The sequence below is a fragment of the Lagenorhynchus albirostris genome, chromosome 5 (genome assembly GCF_949774975.1).
Source record: "Lagenorhynchus albirostris chromosome 5, mLagAlb1.1, whole genome shotgun sequence".
In the NCBI taxonomy this organism is placed as follows: domain Eukaryota; kingdom Metazoa; phylum Chordata; class Mammalia; order Artiodactyla; family Delphinidae; genus Lagenorhynchus; species Lagenorhynchus albirostris.
In genome coordinates this window covers 105,178,141-105,191,285 of record NC_083099.1, presented here as the reverse complement: position 1 = coordinate 105,191,285, position 13,145 = coordinate 105,178,141, and the positions used below count along the sequence as shown (strand labels likewise).

The 13,145-nt window shown below is 34.3% G+C and overlaps 1 protein-coding gene across 1 annotated transcript; it reads left to right on the top strand.

The window, feature by feature from the left end:
- Positions 1-8,848: 8,848 nt before the first annotated feature.
- Positions 8,849-9,946, top strand: HTR1F (5-hydroxytryptamine receptor 1F). Its single transcript, XM_060149392.1, has one exon. It carries the CDS (start codon positions 8,849-8,851, stop codon positions 9,944-9,946), a length of 1,098 nt encoding a protein of 365 aa, XP_060005375.1.
- Positions 9,947-13,145: the final 3,199 nt, after the last annotated feature.

The following is a 13,145-nucleotide window of genomic DNA, read 5'->3' as shown; positions in this document are numbered from 1 at the left end:
ACCTCCACCTCCTCAGCAGCCAACTAAGGAAACCAGCTGCCATGCAGAAACAACACACAGGCCTATTACCCACCTCAATGGCACCAATGGACATCTTTGCAGAACTCATAGTCTCAAGAAGATTTCTTAACAGTAACAATGTTGTTCATCATGCAGAACCTCCCTCAACTACTGCTGAACTGATAGGAATGATATTCAAAACTCTGCCTGAGATTTTTCCATATTCAATATCTCTAGTATCAATTCTCAGTAAAATAAGAGGGCAATTTTTCAATAGTTTTCTTGATTGACTTGGATTAATGAGATTATTTTAGAATGTATATTATTAGATTTACTGCTTATTATAGTTTTTAATATTTTATTTACTGACTGGTAGAGAAACATTTCAGTATTTTAAAATATTGAATATCCAACAAATATGGCTGTTAATATCACTACTATTATAAAAAAGAAAAGGTTTGTAAATATTTTTTTAGTGACTACTATAATGCCCGTACCATCTTATCATAATATAGTGATTCATATAACCTGGTAGTGAGATCTTTGAAAAAATGTTTCATGACATACTCATTTTTATATCCAGAGTGCCAACTACAATGCTGAAACTAAATAAATATTTGCTAAATAGGTGTATGTCTCTTTCCCCCAACTACTGATAAGTAATATACTCCTGGATGGCATGAATTGTATCTTTTATGCCTATGTCTCACACCCAACACACACTGTGCTGCTTAATGAATATTTATTTTACTTATTTATTTTTTGAGTAGATATCCTGTTATTTTGTCAAAAAAGGTTACAATTTTCTGTGACTTTCTATATTCACAGAGCACGTTAACACACATAGATTAAATTAATTCTGTTTTATTAAAATAATAAATATTTATTGATTGATGCTCAGAACTTAGGAGACAAATCAGGAGGTTCAACCATTGTGTTCTCTGATATTTTGTTATTCCATTCAGATGACAGTTCAGATTTGTCTATGTTGAATCCCAATAGGTAATATATAAATCATGTCATTTAACCATGTCATTTCTGAAATATCTAACCCACTCTTTAGAATTTTTTAATAATTTTCTCTAAAACACATTACTTTATTATTAGTTCCAAGTACATGTATTAAAATATTTTTAATCTAGAGATAATAATAGCTACTAAGATAGTAGTCACCATAGTTTAAAAAAGTAGAAGTAATTGAAGCCACTGAATGAGAACTTGTTTTTTTAAGTTATAAAAACCTAGCTTAAAAATCTTGAAGAAGAGAAAAATTATTTGGTAGTAGCATTTCAATATTCTCAGATGGAAAAGCATGTTACGCCAAAGTACATGAGTAGTTCTCCTTTCTTGTCATTCAGATATAGACAGATTTCTTATAATTATCTTGGGGCTGAATCTCAAGATATTACTGTCTTAACCTTACTTTGTGCTTCAATTTGTACCTTGGCAGTCTAGGATAATTTACTGTGTAGAAGAGTGACAAACAAGATATATTCTACAGCATTAAGTAAATCCAACAAAAAAATAAAATAAAAATATATATCTATTTTATTTAAAATCATGACTACTTTGTAGTTTATATTTATATAAAGCCAGTGAACATTTAGGTTAAATATGTCTCAGTCACTGCCTGTCTTACCCAAGTTTAAAAGTTAAGGTTTTTTTTTCATATTTTAGTTGATAGCCTTGGTTAACCAGCAGACTGGAAGACCAGATTGCACTTGAGCAGAGCTCCAAATCATGGCTATATAACATCTGCCTTGTGTTCCAGTGCTGAACATTCTATAATATCATTAAAGATGACAAATCAACTACCCAATTTCAACTGACAGCAATTAAGCATTCACACTATGTTACTAGATTTCTGCTTCATTAATGAAGGTGCATTTCTAACCCTCAGAGTAGAGCACTCTGACTTGTCTCATTGGATTTCAAATCAGTGGCCACTATGCGTTTCCTCATATTTTTGAAGGGGAATGTCTATTGTCATTATCCTGTCCCTGACTTACTATTACATATTGGGGATTGGTGAATAGATAACTTGTCTTTTTAGTTCACAGGTCTCTGAATCAAGAGGCACTGCAGCCTAAAGGAGCCTCATCTGCTTCTTGACCTCATGCAAAACATGAGATTATGGACTTCAAGACTGGTGCCATGACTGGATGAGTTTGGGGTAGCCAGGAAAGAAGGTGAATGTATTTTGAGTATGAGAGAAACAGGAGTTATTGGATCCTGCAGACAAACTAAAGAAAAGGTAATCTTAATCTACAGGCTGAGAGTGAGACTAGGCCAGACATCTGGGAATCACAGGCCCATCACCTAAATTGAATATGGGCAGAGTTGAAGCAAGAAGTGGTGGGAAGGAGTGAGTGTTCAATATCAGAAAGAAAGTTGAGTTGACAAATCTGAGCAGAGAATATCAAGAACCAGAGTTCAAGAGACTTAGAGATCAAATCCCAGCAGGCCATGATAAAGAAATATAGAAGAGGAAATTTATACACATACAAGGAACATGTGAGCAATTTTTTGTTGACTTTAGAAGTGCTGTGAAGTTTTTGTAAGGACCCACAGGGCTCTCTGTAAGCAAGTCTTCACTGGTCTGAAGGAGTTAGAGCAGTTCTTAACATTTCCATACCCTAGCCCTGGTATCACTTCTTAAGTTTGAAACTCTGCAATCCCAGGCTTTGAAAGTAACTGCAGTCTCTCCTTTTTCCATCCTCACACATTACCTGAGCCTGCATTACACCTGCTCCTTAAACTCATTAGGACCCTGGTCTGTGTCTTCACAGACACAGAATTATAAAGTTCTAATTTCAGCTACATTCTTAAGAGTGCTGTGTAATTGCCTTCCCTGGTCTGGTCTGGTCTTTTCTGAAACTAGCATTGATCCAGCATCACCACTATCTTCTCTTGGCCTTTGACCCTGCTTTGCATCCCATTCCTGATCCAATCCTGAGTCAATTTAATTATCTTTTTCTCTGGGATATATAATCCATAATTTTGGATCCCTGATGGAGGAAAACAACAACCTAGGCCAATTTTATTCCAATGACCTTACAAAGTTCTAATTTCAGCTACATTCTTAAGAGTGCTGTGTAATCTTTCTTATGCCTTCTCCCTAGAGAAGTGGCACCACTCTCTTCAAGCCATATCACCCTACTTGTGCACCTTACTATGCCAAAACGTAGATCTTATCCTTTCACTTACCTTCTTAAACATTTTGAAATATTCTGATTGCATGTAAAATAAAATCCAGTTTCTTTATCATATCATGCCAGTCCCTTTATTGTCTTCCTCAGTTAACTTTCATCCCTTACTTGGTGCTAATATGCCTTTGCACTGTCCACACTGAACTGATTCACATGTCTGAACGCATCCTGCATTTATATGCCTCTTAATTTGCTCATACTTCAACTTCAGCCTGGAGAGGTTTTCACTGTTTCACTATGCTACGATTAGTTCTCTCTCACCAGTATTCCTAGGACACTTTATACAAACATCTATAATGCCCTTATTGCATTGTATTATAATTAAGTATTTAGCTGTTTCACTACCATGGCAGTTTCTTAAAGACAAGAACAATGTGTTGTTTTGCTGTTTTGTCTTGAATGGGGGTAAGTTTGTTTGCTTGTTTGTTTTTTTGGTATCTTTTAGACCTAGCAAGTTAATTAGCCCATAAATAGCACTCAATGAATAGTTCTTAAAGGAATAAATGGGATAAAGAAATAGAATAAGAAAAGAAGGGAAGACTCAAAGTTGGAAAGGCAGTAAAAAAGATTTGAAAACACTGTGAACACATCCCTATACATTTTGCACATTTACACAATTTATACATTTAGACCTGGTCCCTAACTTAAACATTCCCAGCAAGAAATAAGCAGTTGGGAGGGAGAATCAGGCCACGAGGACTCGGAAGGCAAGGTCTCCTCTATCACCTATCAATTGTGGATCTTAGGCTTCCTGAGCCTCAGTTTCTACATCTGCTAAATGGGGACACAAATGCCTACCCTGCCTACTTCACAAGAATGTGAAACCACACAAAACAAAGAGCTTATTACTGTATGAGATGTAATCGTAACTGAAGCAAACGTTATGTATTCTTTCTGTATTGTTTTTTAAAAGGACTTTCACATCTGGTATATATTTTATTCTTTAACAGCTTTGGAAGGGTTTAATAAATATTATTTTTCCATTTAAAAAAAGAAGTAAGCAGTTCAATCTATTGGATATTTGCCTCCATTTGAATATACTTATTACTCTATAACAATCTTTATTTTAAATAAAAAGTACTTTATAGATCTCATGACTAGAGTTATTAAGTAAAGTAATAAATACCTCATAGACAGTAAAATGGTGATTAAAGGAATGGGTTTGTTCCACCAACCATTTGTTATGTTTCATTGCAAAGGACTTCATTAAATCTCTATACCTCAGTTTTCTTACCCATGAAATGGGAGATAATAACTGTACCTACCTCATAGGTTAGCAGTGAGGATTAAATGGGTTAACATATGCGAAGCACTTAGCATAGTTCCTGCAGAATTAAACATTCAGAAAAGATAAATATTATTTTCATTCTAATTGGAGCAGCCAAGTTATGGGTTCTTACGAGGTCTTGATAGAATTAAATTTTGCTTTCTTGCCTCTCTACAGTATTATTATTAAAGCTATTTGGGTATGACCCCCCCCCCAGGTTATTTACAATATAAAGTAAATTAAGCTATGCCCCAATGAGCTTATAGTTTAACCTGAATGAGAACAATACAGTTGGACATCAAGATCAGACATCTGAATATAAATCAACATTAGATTTAAAAAACTAAGTGTAAGCGGAGAAGTAAAATGCACCATGTGGCTAAATCAATACATTGGCAAATATTCATGCTTAGTAAAGCCTGGGGAAGTTTTTCTCTCTTTGTTATTATCAAGAAGGCTACACATAAATGATGGGACTACAGGCTCTAATTACAGAATAATCCTATTTCCCAGTGAATACATTCAAAATACAGAATATAGTTTGAGGAGAAATGTGTGTGACATAGTCTATGTCTAGTAACCCAGAAGTGGTCCCTAGCACCATGAGGACTCATTGTGGGCACTTAAGATGTAAAGGAGTAAGAATCTGATTAGAGGCCATGTCTGAATTAATGAAGGTAGATGGTTTATTGAAATTCTGATTAAGTGGCAAGGAAAATAAGACAAAAAAAAAAAAAGGAACCCAACTGTGATTGGCTGCATTTGTATTCCTATTTTCTTTGTTTTCTACAAAAACAATTTTCAGAAGATTAATTAACTTTCTAAAGTTAATAATGGAAAAATTTCTTGTAAAATGCAGTAGAATTTATATGACACATTTTGGCTTATTCCCTTAGGATTAAGTACCATTTTATTGAGCCTAATTTAAATGCTACAGTGTGATACTTACAGAAATCAGTTAATCAAATAAGTCTTCTTCTAGAAGGGGAGTTAACATGTCTAGAGCAGGGAGTCCAAGAGCTGCACAAAGTCAGGATTAATAATAATCAGGGAGTATAATTGCTTTACAATGTAGTGTTAGTTTCTGCTGTATAACAAAGTGAATCACCTATATGTATACATATATCCCCATACACCCTCCCTCTTGCGTCTCCCTCCCACCCTTCTAGGTGGTCACAAAGCACCAAGCTGATCTCCCTGCGCTATGCAGCTGCTTCCCACTAGCTATCTATTTTACATTTGGTAGTGTATATATGTCCCTGCCACTCTCTCACTTCATCTCAGCTTACCCTTCCCCCTCCCCATGTCCTCAAGTCCATTCTCTACGTCTGCATTTTTATTCCTGTCCTGCCCCTAGGTTCATCAGAACCTTTTTTTTTTTTTAGATTCCATATATATGTGTTAGCATACGGTATTTGTTTTTCTCTTTCTGACTTACTTCACTCTGTATGACAGACTCTAGGTCCACAGCAGAAACTAGCACAACATTGTAAAGCAATTATACTCCAATAAAGATGTTAAAAAAAAAAAGGCTCAAAGATATTCGGCTTAAGTGGAAAAAACCTAAAGAAAATTTTAGATAGATTAAAAGAGACCTTGTTTTGAAGGGGAAGAAAAGCCAGATGGCAGCAAAGACAGAATTCTCCCTACCCTTTTCCTTTTAACTTACCCAGTACTGGCAGGCCTAAGTAACACAGCATATTAGCAATTTTGATAAGAAGGGACTGTAGCAGGAAAAAGAAACAGAGTTCTTTATAGAAACTATTGAATATTTACATTAAAAACTTGCTCGAATGATTCCACAAATGAATATTTCAGTAGAGGCTTATTAAAAGAGAGGTGTTAGGTTTAAACATACATGAAAAGCAAAAATTACAGTTTAAAATAGGTGATTCATCAGCCTTCTTCAGCTTCTCAGTTTCAGAGGAATATTTTAGAAGAGATTGTCTATAAGCAACATAATCCATTGATTTGCTGCTACACCAAAATGATTTTGCTGCTCTCTTTAACTTCATAATCTAATAAAAATGATAGGCTGTGATCCTGATTCTTCCTACAGTATGAAGAGGGGCCTATAAAATATGTCCCACCCCCTTTCATGCAGGATGCATCCTTCTGTTAAGGACCTTAACCCTCCATGTTGCACCATGCAATGATTCTGCCCACTTTCACCATTTGACTGCTGGTAAAAAAGTATATTTTACTCTTTTCCACAAAGTTTGAATCCTGTTTTATCTCTGATTATAATTAACACTTGTTTCTGCAAGATTAGCAAAATGATGACAATTGATGAAGTTCTGTAATGGGCACATGGATGTGTACTGCATTATTCTACTTTGTGTTTGAAAATTCTCATAATAAAAAGTTTAAAAAAAATAATCAGGGAGGCATCAGAAGAAAAGCTAGAGGAAGATCATTTATTTGAAAAACTCCAGGAAATAAGAATGTGAGAAAGAGAGATGCTGACAAAGTTGTACAGCAGAAATGTCAGAGCTGCTCTCTGACATTTATGAGAGGAACTCATAAAGGCTATAGCGGTGAAAGGATTAGACAAAGAGTTGAGGAAGAACTGTATTGATTACCTGCCAGAAACCTGACTCCTTGGACACACAGCATCAGCATCATGTGGGATCTTGTTAGAAATGCAGTTTTGAAGGCCCTGCCCCAGATTTACTGAATCTCAAACTCCAGAGACTGGGACCCAATAATCTGTGTTTTAACAAGCCCTCCTGGTGACTCTGAGGCAAACAGAGTTCCAAAACCACTCGTTTAGAATTTCTAAGGAGATTGTAGCCTCCATTCTTTATCTGAAGTTGTCTTAGTTGCCCTTTACAAATGGGTAAGTGTTGATATAAATAACTTAGATATACAACTCCTTTTCAATTACATATGGGACTATTTGTATTATGGGTCTCATGTATTCAGATTTCTTCTGTCACTCAATTTGCTTAGGAGAAAGCCATCAGCACCTGCCTTCAATGAATATGAGAAAATAAAAATTAAATTTAGTACTGGTAACTCAAACACTAGGATATTAAATATGCTGCACTCCAAGTTTTTGTAATATATATATATATATACATAATCTTATATGTATACACACCCACTTCATAAGAAGCATTTGATATAAAAATATCAAGTATTTTAAATTTTGTTCTATCAGTTCCAATTAGTAAAACATAACCACTTTAAAGTAAAAATAATTCAAGGAATATAGAGGTACAATAATAGTTATAACTATAGCTAAGAATGAAGTTTCAGGTTTCCATCTTTTCTCTGTCTTTTCCAAAGATGCAGGTAGCTACTAAAGAATTATTAAAGAAAGAGAAAAGTGCTGATTTTGGAAAATAAAAACTATTTATAAAAACGATTAATCTTATTTAATTACACCCTAATTGCTCGTATTTGACTTGCAATTAAGTAATAACATGGACTGAAGTAAAAATTATAAGCCATGTTTGGAGGGTTCCCTTTCAAAAGTAAGGTTACATGGTCATTACGATGGCGTCTTGTAAAGAATAATTTCCATTTCAGGGTGTGTGACGTTATGAGTTTTTCTTACTGGCAAGGTTCACCTCGTTCAGTGGTTTATTTCAGTCATACACGTCATTATAATTATGGGCAGTGTTGTATGGTTATTTGGTTCCAACTAGTTTTATTTCGTCTTTTTAAACCAAACTAACTACTTATATCCACAAAGACTACTAAACACTCTGATATTTTCCTAATTTCATAAAATGATCATGGAATGCTAGAAATACACTAAAAATATTTTAATTTTGTTTATTTTTCTTTTTATAACCTTTATATCCTGATATAAAATACATTGAAAGTTCCTTTAGTCTCCACAAGCCCAATGAAAATGTTCTCAGTGTAACTTTAAGTACAAAATTGTTTATGATTTTGAATACTGCCTTTAAAATGATATTTTCTTATATTACATTATATAATGCACAAATACATACTAATGACATGTGCTTTTAAACTTTTTCTGCTGTAGACAAAGAGAAAAACATAGCTAATATTAATATAGGTTTTAAACACTTTCATAATAGTAGAGATTTTAGTGATAGGTTATTTTATGCATAAAAATTGTTTTATTTGAACCCTATTTTAAGAACATGTTTTTAAAGCTATTGTTTTTTACTGTTCTTATTGTATTTCTTAAATGTAAAGAAAAAGAAAATCTGCTATCTGAACTCCACGTTTTTAATCCATAGACTATTCTGGAAAAAGATACATGTATACTTTAAAAAAAATTATTCTGAAAGGAAGAGAAAAATCTTTGAAGCCTTCTCTGAACTGTTTTTCCTCTCCTTTGTTACAGGTGTCCATTCTTTCAGCTATAGTAATCTTTTAAATCAAACAAAAAATGGATTTCTTAAACTCATCTGATCAAAACTTGACCTCGGAAGAACTGTTCGACAGAATGCCATCCAAAATTCTGGTGTCCTTCATTCTCTCTGGGCTGGCACTGATGACAACGACCATTAACTCACTTGTGATCGCTGCCATTATTGTGACCCGAAAGCTACACCACCCGGCCAACTACTTAATTTGCTCCCTTGCAGTCACAGATTTTCTTGTGGCTGTCCTGGTGATGCCTTTCAGCATTGTGTATATTGTGAGAGAGAGCTGGATTATGGGGCAAGTGGTCTGTGACATTTGGCTGAGCGTTGACATCACGTGCTGCACTTGCTCCATCTTGCATCTCTCTGCTATAGCTTTGGATCGGTACCGGGCAATCACAGATGCTGTTGAGTATGCCAGGAAAAGGACTCCCAAGCATGCTGGCATTATGATTACCATAGTTTGGATTATATCTATTTTAATCTCTATGCCTCCTCTATTCTGGAGGCACCAAGGGACTAGCCGAGAGGATGAGTGCATCATCAAACACGACAACATTGTTTCCACTATTTACTCAACATTTGGAGCTTTCTACATCCCATTAACATTGATTTTGATCCTCTACTACAAAATATATAAAGCAGCAAAGACGTTATACCACAAGAGACAAGCAAGTAGGATTGCCAAGGAGGGGCTGAATGGTCACCTTTTGGGGAGTGGTGAGAAAAGCATTAGACTGGTCTCCACACCGTACATGCTAGAAAAGTCTTTATCTGATCCATCAACGGACTTTGATAAAATTCATAGCACTGTGAAAAGCCCCAGGTCTGAATTCAAGCATGAGAGATCCTGGAGAAGGCAAAAGATCTCAGGCACAAGAGAACGAAAAGCAGCCACTACCCTGGGATTAATCTTGGGTGCATTTGTAATATGTTGGCTTCCTTTCTTTGTAAAAGAATTGGTTGTTAATATCTGTGAAAAGTGTAAAATTTCTGAAGAAATGTCAAATTTTTTGACATGGCTTGGATATCTCAATTCCCTTATAAACCCACTGATTTATACAATCTTTAATGAAGACTTCAAGAAAGCATTCCAAAAACTTGTGCGATGTCGATATTAGTTTAGAGAGGTTTATTATGGAAAGATTGGGGTTCTTTCGAGGTGAAGTAACTAAATGAATGATAAAGAATAAAACATTTAAACTTTTAGAAGGACATAAAGTCACTAGAATGATATTAATATATATTTTAATAGCAAATACATATAAAATGTATTGATTTAAAGACTTTTTTTGACCATTATTCTAGAGTATGTGAAATTAGAAAGTAATTTATTGTTTATAAACAATATTTTGCCTATGCAATGTCCCTAAAAACTAACTGGAAATATATATATATATATATATATATATATAATTATTAACAGTGATTTTTCAGGTTTATATCTTATAACAACTACAGAAGAATTTTCAATTAACAACATACCTCCATCCATAATTTCTACATAATCTTATTGTTCTATTATATGATTCTATTATTTTATAGACAAGATAAAATTCACCACAAAGCACACATTTCTCCTACCTAACCACTCTTGTCCCCTCTCCATCTTACCCTAGGCAAAATAGGAGGGGGAAGGAGCTAAAAAAAAAAGACTCTTACTTAGTGTGACCAGAGGAAACATAAAAGTCAGAGGTTGATACTGTCTTTGTATTTTGATAGTAAGGAGTAATCATAAAATGAGCTAGGTACTGCAAAATAATTCTGGATACTGAACTTGTACATATTTACCATATTCTTTTTGTTTAATATGAATTCCTAGAAGAATATTTTCTTGATCATATATTATCAACATTTGAAATCAAAGCCTTACCCTAGTAGAAATAACTCAGGGAGGGTCTGGGAGTGGTGTTCTAATTTTGCCATGTTTAGGAATCAAATTTAAGGCACTAAGTACCCTATGTTACTTGCCATAGATATTATATGCCTGACTTTTAAAAAAATATAAGATATGTTTCATTTCTGTTAATGTTAGTAGGCTTAGTTACTAACTAAAATGTCTGTGATACTTTGTACTTCAGCAGCTATTTCCCTTTTATTAGAGAGAATGTGGTAGGGATTCTTAGACTTTTCACTGACTTCAAAAAAGTCTCTAGTTTTCCAACTGATAGAAATGAATAAACAAAGATGACTATTATACTAATTATATATATTATATATGTATATATCTCCCAGTTGGTCACTCCACAAGTTCAGTGAGCCAAAGCAATTTCCTAAGTTTATCTACCATATTTATATAGGGATTTGAAAATGAAAGAACCATGCTTCTGAGAAGATTTCATTTCATTTGAACCAGCAAGGTCATATACCACCTTTTAATCCTACCATCAACCAAAATCATTTGAAAAAACAATACATTCCCTTTTATTCTAAGCTGTACCTTCATGTGCATTCTAAATATTCTTTCCCAGTGGGGTGCTTAAGAGTACATTACATCAATTTTTTATGTATCAATGACACATTACTCTCAATCTAACAAATATTTACAGAACTTTAATTTTATATAAGGCATTGAGATGTACTCTCAATGTATAGAAGATGTATAGAAGATACGGGAAATAATAAAATACTGTTTCTTCCTTTAACATGTTTACAATCTAAAAGGTGAAACAAATAAAAATATGAACACTATAATAGAAAAGAAAAAACAAAGATCAGCATGGAGGTTGTTTACATTTTTATGATGATTCAAAGGAAACACTGATCACATCTAGTTGAGAAAAATCAGGAAATTTTTGTAAAGAATGTATCTAAAATGGATATTTAATGAACAGCATTTGAGTAAGAGATTTGGAAGAGCATACCTCAGGTGGTGGCAACATAAAGATTTCAGACTGCATCCTGCAAGCATTTGACGGGACATGATCATAAAATAGCAATGAGTTGGGCAGCTATTTAGAATGACAGTAGAAGAGCTTAAAAGAGAAACTGGCCATTATTGTGGCTGACTCTGAATGTCAGCAAAGGAAGTCTATAGTCAATTTGGTTGCTGTCTGTCAATGAGTGGTCACTGATGTTTTTTAGCAGAAATATTACAAGTTTAGGGCAATTCTAGAGAAAAAATCTGAGTGGATTTGAGCAGAGAGAGTATTGGACATAATAACTTCTGTTAGAAAGCAATTATTAATCTGGGCAAGAGGTGATAAAGTCCTGAACTTGATTCTGGCAATGGGAATGTAAAGGAAGAAATAGATGAGAGGTATTGTGGAGGTAGAATCTGCAGGTTGTAGCAAATACGTTAATAAGCAGGCAGACAGACAGAAAGACATGAGTCACTAAGATAACTAGTTCTCAACTGAAATGAGGAACTCAAGAGAAGGGGCCTATTGGTGCAAAGGTGACTTCTCTTTTGGGTATGCTAAGCACATAAAGACATATCAGAGCTCACAGGCACTTCCTGAGCAGTCTGGTCCAAGCAAAACTAACAAGTAGATGAGATTTATCTAAGGCTCCTGCAACTTCTTTTGTCCTCTTCTCTTTATTTCCCAGGGCCCGTGTGCTGTGTTGACAGTCCAAAGTTTGTTTGAGACCCTATCATTCTCTACTTATTTCTCTTTCTCCTTCTCACCAAAATTTGATTCTGTGATTTATTTACCCAAAGGCCTTGCTAAAGTTAAAATAATCTGTTTAATTAATTTATTTACACTCACCTCAGGAATGTATATATTTATATTGGAGAACTCTAAGAGACACAGCCCATCAACCCAAAGGAAGAATTCTCAAGCAGGGTGAGGCTCACCCAAACATACATACTACCCTCTACTCTGAGTTGGACTGAAGCTCAAATCTAGGAAAATAATACTCTAAGTGACAGGGAAGTCAGATTCTCCTTTAGAGCTCTCTGGAGAATCAAGTTTATTATTTCTTCGTGTTTAAAGCATTTTTTTAATCCAAGGGGGGGTCACAACACATTACAGTAATTATCACTTCATCTATGGGTTTTCCCCATATGCTGAAGATACAGATCATGCCATTCCTCATGAACTGATATGAGTGATTTCTCTTTAATAGATTTAAAGGGTAGGAATGTAGGGGCTAATAATCTGTAATTTGGACTGTTAAAAAAATTTATGAAGAACAGATTGCATATAACACGATATGCTTCTCTGAATACCTAAGATTTATTCTCAATGAAATTTTTCCAAGTTACTAAAAGCTGAAGATTTCTACTGAAGAAAATAAATTTTCACAACCATAACGAATGTAACAATTTAATAATGCATATATTTAACTGATAAGGTAGAAGAAAATATATAAATA